General features: G+C 41.4%; 1 protein-coding gene across 1 annotated transcript; it reads left to right on the top strand.

Moving 5' to 3' along the window:
* The first annotated feature begins 18,320 nt into the window (after positions 1–18,320).
* On the top strand, positions 18,321–26,624 carry LOC141106042 (intelectin-1-like). The gene is made up of 8 exons (XM_073596397.1): positions 18,321–18,490; positions 18,696–18,765; positions 20,725–20,889; positions 21,839–22,086; positions 22,438–22,596; positions 24,703–24,823; positions 24,925–25,028; positions 26,394–26,624. Exons 2-8 carry the CDS (start codon positions 18,702–18,704, stop codon positions 26,544–26,546), a joined length of 1,014 nt encoding a protein of 337 aa, XP_073452498.1. The 5' UTR covers positions 18,321–18,490; positions 18,696–18,701; the 3' UTR covers positions 26,547–26,624.
* The last annotated feature ends 684 nt before the right edge of the window (positions 26,625–27,308 follow it).

The raw sequence follows: 27,308 nt of genomic DNA, 5'->3' as shown, positions 1-27,308 counted from the left end.
CCGTGCCATTGTGCCAACGTATATCGTCTTGCGCTGGTCAGCATTTGGTTAAAAAGTCATTCCCTAGACTGTAAATAATGAGAATGGTGGCCGTGAGCCGCGGGATCTCCCTCCGGCTATCAGTTCACTTTCCTCTACAGTGGTGAGGGGAGGGGCCTCCCTAGTTGCCAACTGTCCCAATCTGGGGAGATCCCAACCTCCTCCCCATCAGCGGATCAGGTGGTGCTTGAGTACACACGCTCCTACTCCTACAGAACATTCCCGAGGCGGAGCCTGCTAAGGCTTGCATTTTGACTGGGCTGGACTCGGGGAGGGGGTGTGGCCAGCCTCAAGGCTCAAGCTGCATGGAGAGACCCTGTGAGAGACTGGAGCAGACCATGGAGGATTCCAAGTTGTAAATGTGCAGCAGGTTGAGCTTCTCCTAAATCAGCAGATCTGGTAAGCAGCAAAGTGTGACCATATGGAGATGCTGAGGTTCCCTGGATTTGTGTGCACACCTCCACCCTTAAAATAGAGGGAACCTCAGTGTCTCCACCGCCAGCCAGTGCAACACTATGTTGTCAGTGATTAAGATTACAGATTCCATTGATTATTATTGTCACTAGGATATTAGGCTGCCAATGGAGATGTTTTATTGCAGAAGAAAAATTGGGATTGATTTACTAAACCTGTTGCATGCAAAATCTAGTGCTGCTCTGCACAGAAACCAATCAGCTTCCAGGTTTTATTGTCAAAGCTTAATTGAACAAACTGAAGTTAGAAATGGATTGGCTACCATGCACAGCTGCACTAGATTTTGCATTCTCCAGTTTTAGTAAATCAACCCCATTGCATGCCTCTTCTGCAATAAAACACCAGCCTGCTCACAGTTTTTAAAAAGGAGATTTTAGTTCTGCTTTGAGTAGTGGGTGTGTATGGGTTATGTTTGGAGAATGAGGATATAGTTTAGTGTCACTTTATCTTACTGAGTATTGAAAAGAACACCACAAGATTGTTCTCTATATATTAAAACATTGATGCCTGTTTGCTGGCCACTGTTATTGTAAGACATTGTGCAATAATACAATCTACTCAACAGGTTATGGAAGTCATTTCTTGAGAACAAGGTGGCATGGGTCACAGGCAGCGGATGAATACCAGTGCCTGACTACCCGAGGCAACCTGTCAATTACAGTGTCAGCAGGTGTCACCATAGTAAGATATCTTGCTTGGGCAGTGCAGTAGCATTCCAATCTCAGAGCATAAATTCTCACAATCATTAATATTCATGTAATACAGGTTTGTTCATTTTGTAGCTAAACTACAAAACTCAACAAGAACATGTTCCTTTTAGGCCTGGTTCACACCTATGCATTTTTTAGGCTCAATTCACACCTATGCATGTTGCTTTTGAGCGTTTTTGGAGGTTTTTTTTTCATGCTTGCCACGTTTTTGCGGCGTTTTTGCCGCGATTTGCGTTTTGCGTTTTTTTTTTTTTTTTACAGTTTTTTTTACAGTCTTAAAAAAAAAAACGGCAAAAACGCATCAAAAACGCACCAAAAACGCATCAAAAATGCTGCAAAAACGGTGCACTTGCGTTTTTGATGCTTGTCCATTGAATTCTATTACATGCAAAACGCTGCATTTTGCATGAAAAAAAGTCCCTGACCCTTTCCAAAAATGCAGAGAAACAAAAAGGCATTGATGTGAACATGTTCCATAGGAACCCATGTTAAAAAATTCCCGTGCATTTCTGCAAAATGCAAAATGCATCAAAAAACGCGCTAGTGTGAATGGAGCCTAAGGCTCGATTCACACCTATGCATGTTGCTTTTGAGCGTTTTTGGAGGTTTTTTTTTCATGCTTGCCGCGTTTTTGAGCCGCGTTTTTGCCGCGTTTTAGCGGCGTTTTTGCCGCGTTTTTGCCGCGATTTGCGTTTTGCGTTTTTTTTTTTTTTTTTTTTTTTCATTTTTTTTTTACAGTCTTACAAAAAAATTACAAAAAAAAAAAAAAAAAAAAAACCGGCAAAAACGCACCAAAAACGCACCAAAAACGCATCAAAAACGCTGCAAAAAAGGTGCACTTGCGTTTTTGATGCTTGTCCATTGAAAACCATTACATTCAAAACGCTGCATTTTGCATGAGAAAAAGTCCCCGACCCTTTCCAAAAACGCGGAGATACAAAAAAGCATTGATGTGAACATGTTCCATAGGAACCCATGTTAAAAAATTCCCGTGCATTTCTGCAAAATGCAAAATGCATCAAAAAACGCGCTAGTGTGAATGGGGCCTAAGTGCGTTTTCAGTTTTGCAGAAACACACTACAATCCATTTAACATGGTTTTCTATGGATGTAGTTCACATCTGTGCATTTTATGGAAAGGGCCAGGGTTTATTTCTGGTTTTTGGTTCCATAGACTTCAGTGGATCAAAAGCGTGTATTGAAAAACGCAAAATGCACCTGCAATATGCAAACTGCAACCTGCATAGGTGTGAATTAGGCCTCAAGGCAATAAACACATTTCTCCTTCTTTTATTTTTATTTTTAGAACAATGTGACTGTCACAGAGATTTTTAAGTGGTCACCTGGGGATTCTAACACACAAGGTGAAAGGCGACAGATCTGATGGAGAAAAGCAATAAATGAACAGGCAACAATTCTTTAGGCTCCATTCCCTTTCAAGCAAAATTGCAGGCATTTCCATGATGCACCAAAACACACATCTATTTTTACAGGCACACCTCAGTGCCATTTATTCCTAATGGCTCCCAATGCAACTTACTAAACTTAAAAGGAATGTATTCCTCTAAATGTGTAACACCTAAAGCATTCAAAAATGAAGAAAGCCTAATGCTGGCCATACACTATACAGAAAATCGTCCGAACCCATTTTCGAAAAACGAACGTTCGACCGTGACCGCAAACGATTGTGCCATCATATAATGACCGATAAATTGTTCAGTGGACATGAATAAATACTTTTTTGTTCGTTTTTTTACATATACCTAGTGCAGACAGTTCGGACGGGAAACACATTAACCTTGCAATTTATCGTACGTTCGGCAGAAATTTTCCAAACTTCCCGTTCGTTTTTTTCCCACAAAAACGTCACAAACGATTATCGATTTGTGCCCATTAACTTGCCGAAAAATGAACGAAGTGTCGATACGAACGATTTTTCGGCCGATTTTTCGTATAGTATATGGCCAGCATTAGTCCTTGTTCAAATCAGTGGGGCTTTGCACAAAGTAGTGTGACTTTGAAGCTGACTATTCAGTGCGACTTCATTGCGCTTGCTGACACTCCAAAACTTCATTTAACAGATGTCAATAGAAGTCACAACGAAGTCACATTCATTGCGGCTAATGAGGTGTGACTTGTCGTGCGACTTTGAACTCTCAAGTCGCATTACAATTCGCACTGGTTTGAACCAGGGCGTAGAAAGAAACGTTTTACTATTTCTTAATGTACCCTGCAGGGATCTAGACATTTTTCTTTTTATGTTAAGTATATCTAAAGCCCAAAAAAATCTCTTTATCTTTTTGGATAGAGAACGGTTGGTTAAAATCACAGGGAGCTTTTTTTTGCCAACTGTGTGTTATTAGGGAGATTTCCCTCAACTTCCTCTTCTGTAGACTTAATTTGAAGTAAGAGAATATCTTTTCACTGTCTTAGATGAGTGTTATGGGAACAATTATACCCAATGGAAGATTTCCTCCCTATGTCTGACCTGGAGATAACTCAACATTTTAAATTTATCTTCACTTTGAATCCTGGTGGCATTGGTGATCAGGATGATTAGAGAGAGTTCATCTCTCTAACTGGAACACACAGTAATAAGAGGCCGAGAATGGTTCTAAACCCCCCCCCCCACCATCACCACCATCACCACCATCACCACTCTATTTAAATAAAAAAGTTTGGCATGTAGTTATATTTTAAAGGCCCACTCTGGGCAGTGGAAAAAAAAGGCCTCCCTGCATTGCAAGTGTTAAAGGGAATCTATGGTCAATACAATACAATACAGAGAATACAAGCAATAAATATGATTGACAATCCAATATAAGCTTACTTGAAAAATCTAATTTCATGTTGTGAGTGTTGTCTGTCTGTTGGCCATCTCTTTTCACAACTTCCAGGATTCCCTGCATGCTTTGCAGCTTCTCCTCTACTGTTTACTGTCAATTTCTAAGGGATACAACATACAGTGGTGAAGCTAGACATTCTTTCACCCAAGGAAAAAATGCAGTTCCGTACCCCCCTCCCCCAGTACTGAAACAAGTTCATTCAGTGCCCAGGGCAAAGATGCCAACTACCTAAAATGCCTAAACTGGCCCCTGGTGTCAGATTTTTGAGACACAGAAAGGGACTGAGGACAGATTCCCCAGTCCAGTGGCAGAACTACCAGGGTCGCAGCAGTCTCACTTGTAACTAGGCCTTGGCGTTCCACCACTGTGGGGGGCCTCAGGACCTGGCATCTCCCCAAGCACGTTCGGCTGTCAGTTCACTATGCAGTGGAGGGGTGGGAGGGGGAGATTGGAAGCTCTGTGGTGGCCGTGAGCCGCAGGATCTCCCTCCGGCTATCAGTTCACTTTCCTCTACAGTGGTGAGAGGAGGGGCCTCCCTAGTTGCCAACTGTCCCGATCTGGGGAGATCCCAACCTCCTCCCCATCAGCGGATCAGGTGGTGCTCGGGTACACACGCTCCTACTCCTACAGAATATGCCCGAGGCGGAGCCTGCTAAGGCTTGCATTTTGACTGGGCTGGACTCAGGGAGGGGGTGTGGCCAGCCTCAAAGGTGATGGAGCCCGGTCCGCCTTCTGGTGCAAGGCTCAAGCTTCATGGAGAGACCCTGTGACAGACTGGAGCAGACCATGGAGGATTCCAAGTTGTAAATGTGCAGCAGGTTGAGCTTCTCCTAAATCAGCAGATCTGGTAAGCAGCAATATGGACCATATGGAGATGCTGAGGTTCCCTGGATTTGCGTGCACACCTCCACCCTTAAAATAGAGGGAACCTCAGTGTCTTCACCGCCAGCCAGTGCAACACTATGTTGTCAGTGATTAAGATTACAGATTCCATTGATTATTATTGTCACTAGGACATTAGGCTGCCAATGGAGATGTTCCTAATATGTTTGAAGATGTAAAAAATGGCTAAAGTCGCCATATATACTGTAATTGCTTTTTTCATTATTAATGTGAACGTGGATATTTATTTGGGTTTATTATTATTGTTTATAATAAGCTACAGTAATAAATCCAAATAAATATCTGTATCTTCGCATTACCATTAAAGTAATATAAAAGTACAGTCACAGTATATATGGTCACTTTAGCAATCTTTCACATCTTCATGCATATTGTGATAATATCTCAAATAGCATCCTAATGTCCTAGTGATAATAATAATAGATACATGCAGTATCATCACTAGCCTTGGGCACTCAGAGAATGTACTCCAAATCTCTCATGGGGTTTCCTGGGTCCCAAGTGATGCGATCACTAAAGCTACTGCAGCATCTCTCCCCGCCATTCGCCACATGTCACAAAAGTTAAACAATAAACTTTAGAGACAAGGAAAGCTTCCCCCAACACATAAATATGTTAATGGGACACTTCCTGTAGAACTACACCCATATTAAAATGAATGCCCTATCCCTAATTAAAATACATGGCCACCTACAGTGGTTTTTTGGACATGCAGGCAAAAAGGTGTCCCTAAAAACTTTTTTTAAATGTTGGCAACTATGGGGGCCTCCGACCCGGGCAGGTTTCGGCTTCAGTAAACAAGTGAGTTGCTCTGCTTGTACACTGAAGCCAATACCTGCCCGGGTCAGAAGCCCCTCCCCTCTCCACTGTATAGATTCAGGAAGTGAACTGCTAGCCAGCTTGCAATGGGAGTGAAGGGCCCTGGATGAGTGGCAAGGGCCCCAGGATGGGGTCAGGGGGCCCTTCATAGTTTCTTGCACCGGGGCTCAGAAGGTTCTAGTTATGCCTCTGCCCCAGTGCCTTTCTCTGAACCCTAGGCTGCACTGGACAGTAAATAAGTGGGAATTGCTCTGCGCTGAGCGACTTCCTGTTCATTCACAAACTGAAGCATAGTAAACACAACTCTGTTCATTCACAAAAAGAAGGGACCGGTAAATAGCATATTTACTCGCTACTTCACATACAGAGTGCAGGGTTCAGGGGTGCGCTGTGTACAGAGTGCAGGTTTCAGGGGTGCACTGTGTACAGAGTGCAGGTTTCAGGGGTGCGCTGTGTACAGAGTGCATTGTTCAGGGGTGCGCTGTGTACAGCATGCAGGGTTTAGAGTTGTGCTGTGTACAGAGTGCAAATTTTAGGGGCGCATTGTGTACAGAATGCAGGGTTTAGGGGTGCGCTGCATACAGAGTGCAGGGGTAAGGGCTCCGCTGCGTACAGAGCACAGGTTTTAGGGGTGCACTGCGTACAGAGTGCACTGCTGAATGCGGGCACCCGGCCCGCGGACATATTCACCGCTGTCCTCTTCATTGGACAGCGGCAAGCGGCCATTATCACAGGGCTGGATGGCGCGGGAACTGCTGGAGTTAACTTTTTACATTAAACAGCAGGTGATTGGTTGCCAGGCAATCCTAGCAACCAATCACCAGCCTGTTAATGTGAAAAGTTAACTTCAGTAGTTCCTGCCCCCATCCAGCCCTGTGATTTCGATCTCTGCTGCTCTGCTTCCTGTACACCTGTGTAAGGTAGGAGAGTTCTACCTATACAGTGTGTGTTTGTGGGGTGGGGTGCAGGGGACAGAGGACACTACAGTGGGGGTGCAGGGAACAGAGGACACGATAGTGGGGGGGTGCAGAGGACAGAGGACACTAGGGGGTGCAGAGGAAAGAGGACACTACAGTGGGGGGTGCAGGGGACAGAGGACACTACATGGGGGTGCAGGGGACAGAGGACAGTACAGTGGGGGTGCAGAGAACACTACAGTGGGGGATGCAGGGGACAGAGGAAATACAGTGGGGGGTGCAGGGGACAGAGGACACTACAGTGGGGGGTGCAGGGGCAGAGGATACTACAGTGGGGGGATGCAGGGGACAGAGGGCACTACAGTGGGCGGTGCAGGGGACAGAGGGCACTACAGTGGGCGGTGCAGGGGACAAAGGGCACTACAGTGGGGGGTGCACTGGTGAGGCTTCATTGCTGGGCACAGGTAAGGCTGCATTGCTGGGCACTGGTGAGGCTGCATTGCTGGGCACTGGTGAGGCTGCATTCCTGGACACTGGTGAGGCTGCATTCCTGGACACTGGTGAGGCTGCATTCCTGGACACTGGTGAGGCTGCATTGCTGGGCACTGGTGAGGCTACATTGCTGAGCACTGGTGAGGCTGCATGGATGGGCACTCCTGAGCCCTGCATTCTTTATGTAGTGCACTCCTGAGCCCTGCATTCTTTATGTTGCGCACTCCTGAGCCCTGAGGCTCTCTGGGGACCCTTATGTAAGGGCTCTTTGGGGACCCCGATGTAAGGAAGAGGCTCTCTGGGGACCCTAATGTAAGGGGGAGGCTCTCTAAGGACCCTGATGTAAGGGGGGCTCTCTGGGGACCCTGATGTATGGGAGGGGGGCTCTCTGGGGACCCTGGTGTAATGAGGGGGACTCAGGGGACCCTGATGTAAGTGAGGGGGCTTTCTGGGGACCCTGGTGTAAGGGGGGATTCACAATATTTTATAAATATATATATATATATATATATATATATATATATATATATATATATATATATATATATATATTGTACATACATATACAAGCACACATGTATATCCAGCAGTGTCCTCAACTGAGCCACTGGCTATTGGGTGCTTCCATCTTGATTAAGCAAAGCACGCTGTGCTTTGTAAATAGGCCGGCTGCGGGGTAGGAGGGGGACCAAACTTCAGCCTCAGTTCAGCATGGCAAACTGAGCCAGAAGTGGGAGCGGGTATCTATCAAAAGCAGGTACCCGCTCCCCCCCACAAGATGCCAAATGTGGCAGGGGGGGAGGAGGCAAACAAGCGGAGCTTCCCCTTTTGGGTGGAGCCCCGCTTTAACTTACAGTATCTCACAAAAGTGAGTACACCCCTCACATTTTTGTAAATATTTTATTATATCTTTTCATGTGACAACACTGAAGAAATGACACTTTGCTATAATGTAAAGTAGTGAGTATACAGCTTGTATAACAGTGTAAATTTGCTGTCCCCTCAAAATAACTCAACACACAGCTATTTATGTCTAACCCGCTGGCAACGAAAGTGAGCACACCCCTAAATGAAAATGTCCAAATTGGACCCAATTAGCCATTTTCCCTCCCTGGTGTCACGTGACTTGTTAATGTTACAAGGTCACAGGTGTGAATGGGGAGCAGGTGTGTTAAATTTGGTGTTATAGCTCTCACTCTCTCATAACGGTCACTGGAAGTTCAACATGGCACCTCATGGCAAAGAACTCTCTGAGAATCTAAAAAAAAGAATTGTTGCTCTATAAAGATGACCTAGGCTATAAGAAGATTGCCAAGACCCTGAAACTGAGCTGCAGCACGGTGGCCAAGACCATACAGTGGTTTAACAGGACAGGTTCCTCTCAGAACAGGCCTCGCCATGGTCGACCAAAGAAGTTGAGTGCACGTGCTCAGCGTCATATCCAGAGGTCGTCTTTGGGAAATAGACGTATAAGTGGTGCCAGCATTGCTGCAGAGAATGAAAGGGTGGGGGTGGGGGGAATCAGCCTGTCAGTGCTCAGACCATATGCTGCACGCTGCATCAAATTGGTCTGCATGGCTGTCGTTCTAGAAGAAAGCCTCTTCTAAAGATGATGAACAAGAAAGCCTGCAAACAGTTTGCTGAAGACAAGCAGACTAAGGACATGGGTTACTGGAACCATGTCCTGTGGTTTGATGAGACCAAGATAAACTTATTCGGTTCAGATGGTGTCAAGCGTGTGTGGCGGCAACCACGTAAGGAGTACAAAGACAAGTGTGTCTTGCCTACAGTCAAGCATGGTGGTGGGAGTGTCATGGTCTGGGGCTGCATGAGTGCTGCCGACACTGGGGAGCTACAGTTCATTGAGGAAACTAAGAAGGCCAACATGTACTGTGACATACTGAAGCAGAGCATGATCCCCTCCCTTCAGAGACTGGGCCCAGGGCAGTATTCTAACATGATAATGCCCCTAAACACACCTCCAAGATGACCACTGCCTTGCTAAAGAAGCTGAGGGTAAAGGTAATAGACTGGCCAAGCATGTCTCCAGACCTAAAACCTAATGAGCATCTGTGGGGTATCCTCAAACGGAAGGTGGAGGAGCGCAAGGTCTCTAACATCCACCAGCTCGGTGATGTCGTCATGGAGGAGTGGAAGAGGACTCCAGTGGCAACCTGTGAAGCTCTGGTGAACTCCATGCCCAAAAGGGTTAAGGCAGTGTTGAAAAATAATGGTGGCCACACAAAACATTGAAACTTTGGGCCCAATTTAGACATTTTCACTTAGGGGTGTACTCACTTTTGTTGCCAGCGGTTTAGACATTAATGGCTGTGTGTTGGGTTATTTTGAAGGGACAGCAAATGTACACGGTTATACAAGCTGTACATTCACTACTTTACATTGTAGCAAAGTGTCATTTCTTCAGTGTTGTCACATGAAAAGATATAATAAAAAATGTACAAAAATGTGAGGGGTGTACTCACTTTTGGGAGATACTGTATATGTAGGTACAAGTTTTAAAGTGATTGTAAAGCTTAGTTTTTTCTAATTAAAATAACAAACATGTTATACTTACCTTCTCTTTGCAATGGTTTTGTACAAAGCAGCCCAGGTATTTCTCTTTTGGGGTCCCCCGCTGGCGCTCTCAGCCTTCCTCCTGCCAAGTGCACCCAAGCTGCTTGCTATTTGCTATGGGGGCACCCATGTGTGCTCGCTCTCGGGCCCTGCTCTGTTTGTCCATAAGACACACTCTCGCTCCTCGCCACTGGCTCTGATTGACAGCAGCAGGAGACTCGGGGGAAGTTGCATGCAGAATGTTTTTAACCTTACTGCATAGAATTTAGTAAAGTTAAAACAACCTTCTGCCTTTACAACCACTTAAAAGAGAAGTATGGGAATGTGTTTTTTTTTTTTGGAATAATACTTACCTAGGTGGCCAGCTCTAAGACTGAGATCCTAACGATCAAACACCGCTGATCGCTTGGTTCTCAGAGCTCCCTGAGCAGAGAGTCACTGTCAGTCACAGGCTCTCTGCTCTGCCCCCCCCCCCCCCTCTCACTGGAGTGCTGGGCTGTGGAGGGGGCAGGAGCGGCTGGCTCAGGCTCTCAGCGGCTTGCTCAGAGGCTGAGCTGAGTGTTCCGGTCCAGGCATGTGGGCAGATCCCAACCATTTGGCTTGAGCTCGCTGTCTGCTGAAAACGGGTCACAGGAGTGCAGAACGAACTGCACTCCAATGGTCTACAGGAGAAGTACAGTCAAATGAGCTTTGGCTGTACTTCTCCTTTAACTTGTAAAGAGAGGAATTTGCCTTTGTTAGCCGATAAAGCACTGTCTGTTGATCCCATCCCCATATACATATAGTAAGACCAATTTCCTCAGAAAAGTGTGACTTTAAATGGATAACAAACAGAGAGAGTGTAGAAAAATAATTGTAACATGTAATAAGAATTGAATTATTTTTCTACACTCTCTCTGTCTGTTATCCATTTAAAGTCCCACTTTTCTGAGGAAATTGGTCTTACTACATTCTCCTTTAACTTCAATTTCAAATTCAATTTTAACTTTAACTCTTCACTCTAAATGTCTAATCTGTCTGCTGCATATTAAATAATAAATAATGAATAATAAAAGAATTGCAGTAAGTGTCACTACCACGGCCAAAGTGTTTCTACAAGTATACTGTAACTAAAACTCTTTGTTAGTTTAGTATTTCAGCAGCCTTTTACATTAGTGTTACAATAAAGTTGTTGACAATGCAGCTAGCTGTTTAACCCCCCTAGCGGTATTCCCGAGTCTGGCTCGGGTTGGATTTTCAATACCAAAAGCGGTATCCCCGAGCCAGACTCGGGATCACATCGCAAGATCCTTGTAGAGGTTACTTACCTTGTCCCCTGGATCCTGCGATGTCTCCCCGCTGTGATCTGCGAGCCGCCATGTCTCACTCGATTCACAGTACCGAGCTCCGTTCCCTGCGAGTGTTGCGACGCACGGGGACAGAGTTCGGCGCCAAATTCAAAAAAGTAAAACACACAGATTACATTACTGTATCAAATAATTACACATCCCCTTTGTCCCTAGTGGCTTGTCCAGTGCCCTGCATGCAGTTTTATATTATAAAAACTGTTCTTTCTGCCTGGAAACTGGAGATTGTCCATAGCAACCAAAACCGTCCCTTTACATCAAAAGTGGTTTTAGACCAGCTAGAAAACAGCGATAATAAATTAGAATCACTCGCAGAATTGAGCGATGGTGATTTGTGGGAAAATCTGTCATCAAACGCTGAAAAGTAATGACAGCGACAATTCTACAACTGAGCAAATTTCAGTGTTTTTGATTTGATTACATTATTGAATCATTTTTATTATTATTATATTATTATTTGGTATAATTATTTATAGTTATTTATTATATTAGAATTTATGATTTTGTTTTTCAAACTTTATCATACCCGGGATGTCTACTAGACTCATTCTGTGTTTATTCTAAAGAAGACATATGAAGTCCTAGGAACTTGTTTGCATAGCTCAGTAATAAAATTTTACAATTTATATTATACTTTTTATTAATACAATTTCCCTATTTGCATTATTATATTATTATATTATTATATCCTGTTCCCTTAATTCTGTATGTACAAAAATAACATTAATAAATTGGAGTGCACCACTCCAAAGTAATCACTTCTCCTAAGAACAACTGTCTCTGCAATCAGGCAGGGTGCTGGCTATGTCTGCAACAGAGATAATGGAAGAAATAGAACGCCGGATAGCCGCACTCCAAAAAAGTTCACCTTTGTTAATAAAGAAATGGATATCAAAGCATCACAGGGCAATACAGACTAACTGCACAGCTACTGACGCCTTTCACACCAGATATGGTGCTTGACTAGTGTGAAAGGCGCCAGCAACTGTGCAGTTCGTTTTGATAATAAAGGTGAACTTTTTGGAGTGCGGCTATCCAGCGTTCTATTTCTAACATTGCATAAATGTATTGGTTCCTGAAACTGTATTGTAACTGAGTTTTGTTGGACTTAAGCTGGCCATAGATGACTCAGTTTTTCGATCAGCCAGCAGACAAAAAAAAAACTGAATTGATTCTCCCAACCACACAAGTGAGGTAGATGGGGAATCCTTCCCACTGAGCTTTTGTATTTTGACAGCGGGACTCCTCCACTGTCAGAATACACCATTCAAACAAAAATTTACCAACAGTCCTGTTTGAGAGGAGTTGATTATTAGATCGACTCCTTTTGTACAGGAATGGCCATTAATGGATCAAAATTTGGCCTGTCCCTGCTGAACAGGCCACATTTTTATCCATCAATGGCCATTCCTGTACAAGAGAAGTCGATCTAATGATAAACTCCTCTCAAACAGGACTGTTGGTAAATTTTCCTTTGGCCAGTTCAGCAGGACAGGCCACATTTTGATCCATCTGTGGCAAACGTAGTGGTCCTTTACATGGGTGGCAACTGAGTGACATAAACAATTGGTTGAGCCTCGGTTTTACCGCGCCTCAACCGCCCAGCTAAATTCCACCATGGCAGTCTGATGGGGCTGTACACATCTATGGTTGCACCAATGGAAATTGGTTGTTTACAGTTACTAATTCTTTGAAATATTCAAAACTAAACATATACAAAAATGTGTGTTTAGCAATATAAAGTGTAAGTATAAGTGTTTGTACAGTTGCATTTTTATTGCAATACTTCCCGCCCCCACCTCCTTCCAATCTTTTATGCACATGTAAGCAGCACGGTCTGTTAGTGAGATAACATTTTCCAGATTGCACAGACACTTGTTAAAAATCTTCCCAGCTAGAAGCTCTAACTTGGAAGCTCCATAAGATTGTATAGAGTTCAGAGCACATGCACGGGACAGACCAGGATTTTTTCACGGCAGGCTTTGCAATCTAGTCATTGATATTTAGCTGGATTGGAGGATGATAAGGTAGAAGGGCTATGATGTGTACAGGTACACTTAACCCCAGCCTACACTTTTTTCCTTTTCATGGATAGAGTATGAAAGGGTTTAATTTCTGTTGGGTAAAATGGATTTCTATGTACCTGCAGGGGAGGTTTCCTCAGACTTCTTGTTGTCACATCCATCATCTAGACAGCAAGTAATGGGAAATTGTCTTAGTAAATTTATAGCCAACAATTAAAACCTGACCCATTCTCCATTTTACTAAAAATATGTTGTTATTGCTGTATAGGTCCTCAACAAGATTTTTCCTCACTTCTCATTACTGTGACACACATCAAACAGGAATTGACTGGGGACACAGACTGCTCCTCTCTCCACAGACTGGGGATGCAAACTACACTAATAAAAATTATTCTGTTGGCTTGTAATTTTAACATAAACGTTTTATAATTTTCAACATAAAAATAAATGTTAATTATTTACTTTGATACTTAACCTTACTTAATTTTCATTAGTTCTTAAAACACACCTTTTACATTTACAAAAATAATGTATAATATTGAGTAATCTAGACAAAACTTTTACGGTATGTGCATTTCCATATTCTAATTGAGTTACATTTACTTAAAAAAATCTTTTCATTTGACTGAAATTGCGGGACGCATATGTTTGCCAAACGTGCAACCACACGAGTTTTGATGCTGTATATTTTAAAGATTTTGACGCCTTTTGGAACTTTGAAAGCCTGCACAAGGCAGTTCCCATAGATTTGAGGCCCATCAGGACAAATGAGCACCACCAGTGACAAGAATTTTTCCAAGTCACTACAAAGCCATGCAATGCCATTGAAAGGTAAGCGTGAACATTGAACAAATTATCGTTCACATGCTTTAAATGTTGCTTAACATACCATCCAAAATGTTTATTTTATTTGCAGAATAATATATTTATACTAAATGGACATACGTCCGTTGAATACACCTATTGAGATAACTCACTTGTGCGCACGCAAAGTATGCACTTACTGCATGCGGCAGAACGCAACCAAGATGCAGGGTGAGAGACCGCCAGCTGTTAAGCTTAAAAACTATTTTGTGCCACAAAAATTAATGTTTCAGCCATTTCGGTTTTTAAGATATCGGAATTCAAATTCAGATTAGGTAACATCAAGTCCTGCCCACTTTGCACCCAGTGTTATTAAAATTTAAAAACAAAGATGCATCCATTTGCACTGCATCTGTGCCGATTTGTGCTGCAAAAACGAACATATGTGCTGGTTTGGTTTCAGAGATATTGCGCATTATAGTTCATGAAACCTCTCTCACTTTTGCACCACGTTATTACATTTTAAAAACAATTATACAATTTGTTTGTGCTGTGTATGAGCTGATATATACTACTAAAACAAAATTTCTGTTTGTTTGGTTTTTGAGATATCGGACATTCAACGTTAGATTATGTAACCTAATTATTACATATTACATTTCAAAAACAAATATACCATATTTATGCTGCATTGGCAGGAAAAACAAGCATATTGGTATAGTGTATTTTTTTCATAAAACACTCTCATTTTGTATCAGAAAGGATAATTATGGGACTCATTTATGCTTTTAGCCTGAGCTACCCTGAAAACCTAAAATATAACTTTGAAGTCTTTCAGAAGATCTTTTTAGAGCTAGATGTGGGGAATCTATGTTCAAAAGTTCACACTTTAGTCGCTTGCCGACCAGCCACCATCATTATACTGCGGAAGGTTGGCTCTCCTGCGCAAACCACCATCGTTGTACGTTGGTCTTTGCACAGGAGCTAGCGGCCGTGCATGCCCGCCGCGTGCCACGGGAGTGTGCCTGTGGGTTCGGCAGATTCGATGTCCACTAGCGACCCATGATTGCAGTATAAAGAGGCAGAACGGGGATCTGCCTATGTAAACAAGGTGATTCCCATTTTGCCATATGACATGTCATAGATCTTCTTTTCCCAGTGATCGGGAACAGCTATCTCTGTCATGTCCCTGGTGGCCCATCCCCTCTACAGTTAGAACACACCCAGGGAACACACTTAACTCCTTGATCGCCCCCATAGTGTTAACCCCTTCCCTTCCAGTGTCATCTATACATTGATCAGTGCATTTTTATAGCACTGATCAATGTAATAATGTCACTGGTCCCCAAAAAAGTGTGATTTGGGGTCAGATTTGTCCACTGCAATGTCACAGTCCCACTAAAAATCGAAGATCGCCGCCATTACCAGTAAAAACAATTAAAAAAAAAAGTCCCTAAATCTATCCCATAGTTTGTAGACATGATAACTTTTGCGCAAATCAATCAATATACGCCTATTGCAATTTTTTTTTATAGAAGAATATATATCAGCCTAAACTGATGAAAAAAATTATTTTTTTTATATTTTTTTAGATATGTATTATAGCAGAAAGTAAAAAAAAAAAGTTATTTTTTTTCAAAAGTGCCGTATTGTATTATTCTATGTTCTTAACAGATATACTGTATATACATGTTTGTGTTTCAGTTTGATTTGTTAGCTGAGAAAGGCATTTTTTTCTTTTTTGAAATGTTTACATTTACATTTGATGCTGCTTTAATAATATTACATTTGTAACACTTTGTAAATAATAAATGTTAATTTGTTTTGAAAGCCTGTTTCTTCAGTCTATTCCTTTTTATGAATATAAAAACCTTCAAACATATATCAAATACATTTGGAAAATATGTTTTGCCAACTTTAAAAAATTGAGTAAGTTACAAGTTAATATCACTTAAAACGAAGTAACTAAGTAATCCTGACCATGACACTACCTGCCTTGAGTTTGCATGTTCTACCCTGTGCCTGCATAGGTTTCCTCCCACACTCCAAAGACATGCTGGTAGGGTAATTGGCTCCTGTGTAAATTGGCCCTAGTATGTGTATGTATGAATGTGAGTTAGGGATCTTAGATTGAAAGCTCCTTGAGGACAGGGACTAATATCAATGTACAATGTATATGTAAAGTGCTCCGTAAATTGACAGTGCTATCTAAGTATTTGAAATAAATAAGTTAATGTATGTGTTCCTAACTTAAACTTTTCTATACACTGGAAAAATTGAGTTGGCTTTACTTAAACCTATGGTCTATAAACTGGAAAAATTAAGTTGGCTTTACTTAAAAATATAGTTGTAGACAAGTTAAGGTATGTATTCCTAAATGAAAACACTATGGTTTATAAGTCTAATGAGTCAGACTAAAATAAGTTTAGTTGACAGTACTTAAAAAGCTGATGCAAATAGTTTCCTCAATTTTTTTGAGTGGGCCCAGCACAATATTTTTACAGTGTACTCTTGGGTCCTGACAGAGGTGTAGAACTTTTCCAAACCCATACCTCCCAACAGTCCTGACTGCGGGACACAGTTCCAATTTGCGGGATGCTGGGAATTTTAACCCTGCGTCCCATGAATTGGAACTGTGTCCCACAGCCAGAACACTGCAGGGGTATTTTCCCTGCTTTCTCTCCCTATCTCTATAGTGGGGGTTGGCAACTCGTTAATTGCAGACAGGTGATAGGTAGATTGCGTCCCTGCCTAGCCAATCCTTCATTTGAAATGCTCCTTCCCCATATTCAGAATGGCACAAGGAAGTAAACCCTTGTTTTTTTTAAATTACCTCCTTACCTCCTCTGTGCAGTTGGTTTTGCACAGAGTGGCCCCAATCCTCCTCTTCTGGGGTCCCTCAGCGGTGCTCGTGGCTCCTCCTCTTCTCGAGTGCCCGTCGGAGAAGCGCTCTCCTTCAGGACACCCATGCGGGTGTGCTCCCATGTCCTGCTGCTGCGTCTCTTGACACAAACACGGCCTGACTCGGCCCGCCCCCCACGTCATTGGATTTGATTGACAGCAGCGGGAGCCAATGGCTGCACTGCAATCAATCTATCCAATCAGGACATGAGACACCGGCTAGAGCTGGTGTGCTCGTCCCAGAGGCGAGAAAGAATGGGTTCAGGTAAGTAAAATGGGGGGTCTGGGGGGCGACTGCATGACAGAAGGTTTTTCACCTTAATACATAGGATGCATTAAGGTGAAAAAACACAAGGGTTTACAACCCCTTTAAGTGTCCTGTGCCGATCCCTGCTGGCCCTCTATTCCCATCCATCTCAGGCATCTGTAGGTGACGTCACATGGGATGGATGGGAGAAGAGGGCCAGCAGGGATCAACAAGCCGGAACAAATACCCTGTTTCCCCGAAAATAAGACCTAGTGTGATTGTCGGTGATGGCTGCAATATAAGCCCTACCCCCCCAAATATGCCCTACCCTGTTTCCCCGAAAATAAGCCCTACCCTTAAAATAAGACCTACAAGGACTTTAACTAGGGCTTATTTGGGGGGTAGGGCTTATATTGCAGCTATCACCGACAATCACGCTAGGTCTTATTTTCGGGGAAACAGGGTAGTGGTATGTCAGTCACCACTGCTTCACTGTGCCGCGCTGAATGTGGAGGAAGCTGCTTCTGCACTACAGATTAATGACCCCTTGTGAGCTGGGGATAGGTGGCAGGTACAAAGCTCCCTGGGGTGAGCCCACTTTCAGGCACAGATACCAACTCAGCGATTTAGTGACAAACAGGGGTGTGATTATTGGTGCTATTTACAAGTCTATTTACAGGTGCTGTACAGTGTTCTATAAAATAAACAAGGCAGAAACTCCAAAACAACAACCATACCCATGTGTGAGCACTAACTAAACAAATCCATGTCCTAACTAGTAGGCTGAGCAAGCCTAAGGCTTCGAACCACCTTGCAGCTCTCACAGACATGACTTGACTGTTCCCCAAGCTCAAGAGCCCTGACTCTGAGTTGAAGATGATGCTAAATTTCCAGGAGGGAGAGGTGCAAACCCAAACTGGACAGAGAATCAGAGGTCTCTAAAAGTGTACGAGAGGAGCCTGGGAGATGTGTAAACCCCCAACAGGACTTTTTCAGGCTCCCTTTGAGACACTCTGCTACACCCTTGTACTCTTCTCTGCTGACCCCTTTACTGAACCCCTGTTCCCTACTGAACCATTGAGTTTCACACTCCCATGTGAAAAGTCTGACTAATCTATAGCACCCTAATTGAGAAAGGAACATTTCCTCTTTGTGGAATTGGGCCAACGAGATACAAACAAAGCCTTGATATGTCAAAAAATTGTGTTAGAAAACTCTGTATCACAATCCCAGAAAACAAATGTTTAAAACAGCTCAAACAGGTTATTTCAGTCTGTGGAAGAATGCTGTGGAGTAGGTTAGTAAGAAAAAAAAAAAGCTATAAAAAGGTGAAACCAAACTGAACGGATCAGATATCTCCAGTCCCGTATTGGAAGAGACTCTGAAGTATTTCTGGTAAGGAGTTTAGGTCTGTCCTTAACTCTTTTTAAGCAGAACCCCATGGCTTTGGTGTTTTTAATAATTTTACTAAATCAAAGTTCTATGACGTATTAGCATCTGTAGCATTCTTTTTAATGGTTTTAGTTATTTATGTTAAATATGATCATGTTAGTACACTACAATAGCATACATTTATAAAAAAATTGTCTTATTTGCTCAGGTGAAGATGTTGGTGCGCAGTCTTCTAGTCCTTTCCTTGGCAGCTGCTACAGCTTTTGCTAACAAATGTGGTGAGTATACTGTATTTACATATTATTACATAGTATTACATAGTAGGTGAGGTTGAAAAAAGACACAAGTCCATCAAGTCCAACCTATGTGTATGATTGTGTCAGTATTACATTATATATCCCTGTATGTTGCGGTCATTCAGGTGCTTATCTAATAGTTTCTTGAAGCTATCAATGCTCCTCGCTGAGACCACCGCCTGCGGAAGGGAATTCCACATCCTTGCCGCTCTTGCAGTAAAGAACCCTCTACGTAGTTTAAGGTTAAACCTCTTTTCTTCTAATTTTAATGAGTGGCCACGAGTCTTGTTAAACTCTCTTCTGCGAAAAAGTTTTATCCCTATTGTGGGGTCACCAGTACGGTATTTGTATATTGAAATCATATCCCCTCTCAAGCGTCTCTTCTCCAGAGAGAATAAGTTCAGTGCTCGCAACCTTTCCTCATAACTAAGATCCTCCAGACCCTTTATTAGCTTTGTTGCCCTTCTTTGTACGCGCTCCATTTGCAGTACATCCTTCCTGAGGACTGGTGCCCAGAACTGGACAGCATACTCCAGGTGCGGCTGGACCAGAGTCTTGTAGAGTGGGAGAATTATCGTTTTAGCTCTGGAGTTGATCCCCTTTTTAATGCATGCCAATATTCTGTTTGATTTGTTAGCAGCAGCTTGGCATTGCATGCCATTGCTGAGCCTATTATCTACTAGGACCCCCAGGTCCTTTTCCATCCTAGATTCCCCCAGAGGTTCTCCCCCCAGTGTATAGATTGCATTCATATTTTTACCACCCAAATGCATTATTTTACATTTTTCTACATTGGGTATAATATTTCTTGGGTATAATAAGTTATGATCAACAAGAGAGGTACTCGGCTGTTTTTATTCTGGCATCCAAATGTCATTATGTTATTGTGCTGGAACTGTCACTGTTGGCAATCTCTAAAACTCTCATTGTGTTTCCTACAACAAGGTTTTGGAAATATGGTAATCTAAGGACCCCCATCCATTCAGTCTAGCATGCTTTGCACGCCAGCAATGCTCTACACATTGACTTTTTATGCAGAATGGTTAAATATGTGTTTCATGCTAAAAACACTATGAGGGTTAATCTTCTAAAACTAGAGAGCGCAAAATCTGGTGTAGCTGAGCTTGGTAGCCAATCAGCTGCTAACTGTAGCTTGTTCAATTAAGCTCTGACAATAAAACCTGGAAGCTGATTGGTTTCTGTGCAGAGCTGCACCAGATTTTGCACTCTCCCATTTTAATAAAGCAACCGCTGTAATACTTGTAAAATTAGAATTTTAAACCACTTTGGCATTTGTCTTTGGACCTGGCTTATAATTTACAACATGGGCGAGATCTGCGTGTAAATGATGCCGTGCTAATTAATTAAGGCTAAAAATGTCAGACTATACAGTGTACTGTATTGAGTACAAACATATCGTATATCTGCCCAGAAGATAAGAAAAATCTCTGAAAGAGATAAGCTATCCCTAATATTCAATGTGCAGTACATGTTGCCTTTTTATGTACAAGCAAAAAAAAAGGTTTAAATCTATGAAATGTATATTCAGATCCTGGCAATTACAACCAAATGTTTCTATTATATTTGAGAAGGTGCTTCTTTAAAGTTCTTAAGATATTATTAAGGAACTTTATTTTTATATTCTCCATGATCATTCTTTATTCTAGCTGAAGACATTCTGACAACATAAAACATTTTGAAGATGTAGACTTCTGTACCTTTGCAACTTGCATGTAACTTTACAGCACAGCAATGACAAAGATACAAGTTAGTTCCTATAGAAAGAAAGATGAGTTTTTTTAACCAGTTGGAACAGAAATAAATAATATAGATTAGTACATAAATGTATGTTAGAAAATAATCAAAGAACCAACAATTTAACAGAAATTCAGGAAGGAATGTGTCCATTTCTCTAATTGTACCTTTTGTGTCCTTTCTTAGAATCTGCTTCTCTCTCTGAGAAGAAGCAGACCATCCTGAACCTGTTGGCATGCTGGGATGATAGCTCTGCAAATAGCATCATATCAAACTCCGGGTACCCTACTGGAGGTGGTGATGGATACAGGAGCTGTAAGGAAATCAAGAATTCAGACAGATATGCTAAAGGTGAGATACACATTCATATATCACGGTGCATATACATATATAATAAGGGAAAATATGCTTTCTAGCTCTATAAACAATAGGTCATCAATAATCCAGCAGAGGAAGGGTCTGTTTTTTTTTTTTAATGTAATGTATTATATACTATACATTTCAAGATAAATACTTGTCATGCACCTTAAAACTAACAGTCAAACTTGTAGTAAAATGATGATTAGGTCAACTAAAGAGATTTTATTCTTTCCTGTTATTTACTATTTTATTTGGGTTTGTAGTAAACTGCTCAATGTAAAATGAATTCTATTTTTTATGGACATGAGAGAAATAACCTCGTTGCTCATACAAATTATATGACTTATTTTCTTTCGAATGCGTAGTTGTTGAAGCTGGTAAGTGTTGCTTACATAGTTTGCAATAAATATAACAAGGGAAGACATTTTGAGGAGGTGGGTTTTGAGGGACTGCTTAAACATTATAAAGGTGGAAACATGTCTAAGGTAGCGAAGAGAATTCCAGAGAGCAAAGAATTGCCTGAGAGAAACAAAAGGGGAGAATGATTGAAGTTAGGTTTAGACCATAAATTCAGAAGGGAAGCTGCATTGTGAAGTGTTTTAAAATGCAGAGCACAGGTTAACTGGAGTCCTGTAGAGAAATTGGTAGAAATGGTTGACAGATGATGTGGTTGGAAATGTAGTTGAGTATTATGACTGCATTCACAATAGACTATAGAGGAGGAGATAATTTGTTATATATGAAAAAACAAGAGAAGGTTGCATTTGTGCAAATGTAGAAATGAGTGACCAAGGGCAAAGACAGAACAAATATATGAAAATTGTCTGCTTTTATGGTGCATATGTAACCCATCTTCTACCATGATTTTATCGGCTGTATACTGGGAGTGGATTCTAGTCTAAGTACAAATTCTGAACTAAACAATATACTGCTACTCCAGATGGAATTTACCTGCTGTCCACTGAAGATGGATTGATCTACCAAACCTTCTGTGATATGACAACCAATGGTGGAGGTTGGACACTGGTGGCAAGTGTACACGAGAACAACATGAATGGGAAATGCACACCAGGAGATCGCTGGTCCAGCCAGCAGGGAAACAACCTAAATAATCCAATAGGAGAAGGAAACTGGGCAAATTATGCCACATTTGGGTTGCCAGTTGGTGCAACCAGTGATGATTACAAGGTATTCATTTTTTTTTAATTGAACTATTTTAGTTTAGCTTCCAAAATATGAGGCAACTGAAGGACATTTTTAATAAATTCTTGCTGCTGAGTTGTTGGCAAGGGCCTGTGTACTGTTTGCAGTGACCTTCCAGAATTATTGAAAAATACCCATTCATGTGAAGACTGCCAGACACAAAATATAAACCATTACACAATCGTCACTTTTCATGTAGACTTCAATCTGATTCTTACTGACCAGATAGCTCTGAAAAGTACTTTTAGGGCAAATGTTTACAATACTTCCATTTATTCTTAACTTAATAATGTCTATACATAGACAATAATCTGTTTTTAAATAATTTGTTTTTAGAATCCAGGATATTATGATATTACTGCCAAAGATCTGAGTCTGTGGCATGTTCCCAATGACACACCCTTGTCTCAGTGGAGGAATTCATCTCTGTTGCGATATCGCACGGACAACAGTTTCTTTAATCAGGAGGGTGGAAACCTCTTCCAGCTTTACAAGGTAAGCATTCTGTGGAATATAGGTGACCTTTATCTAGCTTTTAACATAAAGGGTTTTTCTTTGTTTGTCAAAGCTGCTTGAAAAATATGAACCATGCACGTTCTTATGACGTCAAAACTCAAACAAATGGGTTTATTAAATAAAATAGGGCAAGCAGCGAAGCTCTAACCCAGTTATTTCCCATAGCATAAGTCAAAAGCCATTTTTTCTAAATCTCACTCACGAGCACAAATTGGGTTACTGAATTTGGTTATTGCACTTTGCTCCTTAAAAGATAAATTCATCTTTGGGAACATGTTACATGTTTCACCTGTTTTTAGGGTGTAACATGTTCTCAATCCTGCAGCCGCTGCCCACTCCGCTGCCTTTATTGACAGCAAGGCAGCTGCCCAGCGGTGTTATTCATTGTGTGAATGGCAAACTACAGGTACCAACAGCCTTTGCGGCTGTCGGCGTGTAGTTCTCAATGAACTACCATGGCGCTGTGGAGGGCTCTGGTTGTTCATTGTCTCTTCCTGTCAGTGTGTATCTGCCTGCCCGTATGAGCAAACAGATACACTGACATTTGTTGTCTGCAGGAGTCCTGCATTGCACCTGCGATCTGATGATTGTGGGTGCAATGCTTTACAGGTTGCAAGTAAAAAAAATAATATATGCACATTTTTTTACCTGCAAAAACATGTGCATTTATTTTTATTTTTTTTAAAGGTGAACTTATCCTTTAAGCTGGCCATACATTATACAATTTTCTTATTCAAAAAGTTTTTTATTCAGCACAAATCTTTGCCCCCCCACCCCCAAATCCCCCCAACACAAATGCCCCTCCCCAAAAAGTCACCCCTCCTAGCACAAATCCTCTACCCCTTAAATTTCCCTTCTGAGCACAAATCCCCCCAAACAAAATTTTCCCCTCCTAGCACAATTCTTCTCCCTCCTTCACCATATCACCTCTTCTAGCACAACCCCCCCCCCCCAAATCCCCCCTCCTAGCACAAATCCTTTTCCCTTATTACCCTCCCAACACAAATCCCCATAAATCATCACTCCTAGCAATTGTTACCCCCTGTCGACCCCCCACCAAATTGTCCCTCCCAACAAAAATCCCCTCCCCCTCAATCTCCTCACAGTGCTCCCCACCTCACATGAAATGACAGTACCCAGGGCAGCCGCCCCTCCTGCCCACCGCTTGTCCCGGCCCTGGGTTTGACCTTAAACGATATGGTTTTGATCAATCTAAAGGAAAATTGTACAAGAAATTTGTATAATGTATGTCCAGCCTTGGACCTTTATCCAGCAATGTATAGCAGACATTCAGATTACCATCTACACTAGTCGGATTAGTAAACCATGAATTCAAGTTGGTTTCTAAATGAAAACATTTGCATAGTCATTGCATTTTCTACATAATAAACAAGGATAATTTTGTTATATATAATATATGAATGATTAATATGAATGTATATTTTTTCATTTTAATATTTGTTTGTGGTCTTTGTGCTATGCTTATTCAGGAAATAGATAAAATTAGACAAATCTAATGACAGAATATATATTTAGACCATTTTTTTCTCAGCTGTGTTATCACCTTACTTTATGTACTAAGAATAAAGTAGTTCTATAACAATAATGCCGCATACAGATGATCGGACATTCTGACAGGAAAACCGTGGCTTTTTTTCCGACGGATGTTGGCTCAAACTTGTCTTGCATACACACGGTCACACAAATGTTGTCGGAAATTCTGAATGTCAAGAACGCGGTGACGTACAACACGTACGACGATCAGAGAAAAATGAAGTTCAATAGCCAGTGAGGCTTATCTGCTTGATTCTGAGCATGCGTGGAATTTTGTGCTTCGAATTGAATACAAACGCTCTGAATTTCCGGCAACATTTCGGAAAATTTGAGAAACAGCTCTCAAACATTTGTTGTCGGAAATTCCGACAGCAAATGTCCGATGGAGCATACAAGCGGTCGGGATTTCCGACAACAAGCTCACATTGAACATTTGTTGTCGGAAATTCCGACCGTGTGTACGAGGCATAGAGCATTGAGTCATTTATTACCTATCAATGGTTTTGCTCAATGTTATTATCTTTTTCATAGAAATACCCTTTGGTGTACAATGTTGGAGCCTGTTTGGCAAACAATGGACCTGCTGTTCCTGTAGTGTATGATTTTGGAAGTGCTGATAAGACAGCATCTTACTACTCACCCTTCGGAGCAAGTAAGATCATGATAAATATCCATTAATTCTTATGTGTTGTTCTATATGTGAGTTCTGTGACATGATAATTAACAAGTTAATGATCCATTCTTTTGGTACAGAAGAGTTCACTGCTGGCTATGTCCAGTTCCGAGCTATTAACACAGAAAGAGCTCCCTTGGCTTTGTGCGCTGGTGTGAAAGTGACAGGCTGCAATGTAGAGCATGTAAGTATTAATGCTTCATTAGTATTGATACAATGTCTTGCAAATTCACAGTACTCTTATTTGCATGATCATATTTTTTCAACATGAAGGCATAGAAGCCATTGCTGTACATCATACACTAATAAGAACCAAAAAGTAAAAAAGGGGTTGTATGCATATTTTGTTTGCAACTACTATGAATCCAACAGATTGAAGAGGAGTGAAGTGGGAAAAGGGATCAAAGAGCTAGATAATAGACATGTGCATTCGTTTTTGTCCGAATGCATTTTCGTCCGAATTTCGGGTATTTTTGTTATCATTTTAACAAACGATAATGAAAGTGCAGAATCCGAAAAATGAAAGATCCGACATAAACAAATGCTTTATTTTTGTTTTAGTTGCTACAACAGTTCAATATAGATAGGAGATTCGACATGATGATGACAATAACAATCTGTGTCCATCAAACCTGTGGTCAAATGTGCCTAACCTTAACTCTGTTAGTCCAAGGTTATTCTACATAGAGAGAAAAGATTCAACGTAGGGGAGAAAAGATTCGACGTAGGGGAGAAAAGATTCGACGTAGGGGAGAAAAGATGAATAAAAATAATGATGATGATGAATGTTATTGGCTTATTGTAACCAAAGAGGAGGAGCAGTAAAATAGCTAGAACTAAGTACACACATACTTTGGCTTATGGTGTCTGTTGAAAGTTCTAAGAAGATTCGACGGAGCAGGTAAACTATACGGCGTCGTACAGTTTAGCTGCTCCGTTGAATCTTCTTTGAACATTCGACAGACAACATAAGCCTTCAATGACAGATTCAACCTCAGTTTGGATTTTCGGACGAATGCAATTATTAACGAAAAACAAAATAAATAAAAACTAATTTCGGGAGTAACTAATTAAATTTATTTTTCGGACGAAAACGAAATTCCGAAACGAAATATTTCAAAACTTACCCCTAATGGCCTGTAGGAAAATACAACTGGTATGCCTACATATTCTAAAAGGTCCAATACAGGTAAATACTGTGTATATTCAGTCATTGAATATCTGCACACTTTAATAATGAACAGATCAGTAGCAGGTAATGTCTACAGTTCACAAGTAGCTGAAGGATGGGATGCAGCATCGGCCCCTCTCCTATTTAGTAGTCTTATGAAAACTCCGTCTCTGATCTATTTTCAAATGGGAACTTTTATAACCCTTTTACAACAAATAGTATTTCAATTAATTTAACACGACACATATTTTCTCAAATTACCCAGCATAAACCTTTCCACTAAATCCACAGTTCACAGGACTTTTTCTTTTGATGCTTGTTCTATGTTGTACAAAATACCTTTAATTCCTAATATTTTATACTTACACTCCTTACTAGCACTGCATTGGAGGAGGTGGATTCATCCCAGAGGGATCGCCTCGTCAGTGTGGAGACTTTGCAGCCTTGGACTGGGATGGCTATGGAACACACATTGGATGGAGTTCCACCAAGGAAATTACTGAGGCAGCTGTCCTTCTCTTCTATCGTTAATTTGAAAACAGTTGTTCATATTTTTCCTTTAACAATTTTTGTTTACTTCAATAAAGTAAATAGCATTTTTGAATCAAACCTGTCTTACTCATTATCTACACCAGCCTTTGTCAACCAGAGCACCCAGGCAGCCTGGGGTGCCTTCAGGCTGCTTCAGGGGTACCTTGGCACAATGCCTTAAAATTGTCCAAGAATTGGCTACAAACCAGAGGAGGGACCAAGACTGCCTTTAAGTTACACAAAGCCACAGGTTTTCATTGTGCACCATTACAACCTTCTGGCTGCTGGCGTCCTAACAGCCTATAATGTAATTGGTTTATAAGGGGGGCGTTGAGCACCTGCACAGCGTCTTTGTTTGTCCCTCCCCTGCCCCTCTCCATCAGCACTGGGGTTACTCTAGCTGAGTGAGAGACAAGGGAGAAGAGAAACATTGGTATACCAGTCAGTACCAGTGTGCAAAGGTATATTTGCTTTGGAAGAATAAATCACCTCTTACATTGGGTGTCCTACATGTATGGATGTTGCTGCATTATGTAAAACTATTAGTTTAGTTGTTTACATTGGGGTGCCTTGAGATTGTGCATCATTTTAAAGGGTGCCCTGACTAAAAAAGGTTGAAAAACATTGATCTACACACATAGCAATGTTATTTTTGAGCTGCTGAGATGCATATGCATTAAAAGTATCCAATTTAGAAAAAAGAAATCAACCTAAACTTCTCATTAAATTATATAGGAGATAAGCAGTGTGTATAAAGCTATG

Source organism: Aquarana catesbeiana, linkage group LG08 (assembly GCF_042186555.1).
Source record: "Aquarana catesbeiana isolate 2022-GZ linkage group LG08, ASM4218655v1, whole genome shotgun sequence".
NCBI lineage: Eukaryota > Metazoa > Chordata > Amphibia > Anura > Ranidae > Aquarana > Aquarana catesbeiana.
Note: the sequence above shows the minus strand (reverse complement) of the source record. Positions and strands in the feature narration are given on the sequence as shown.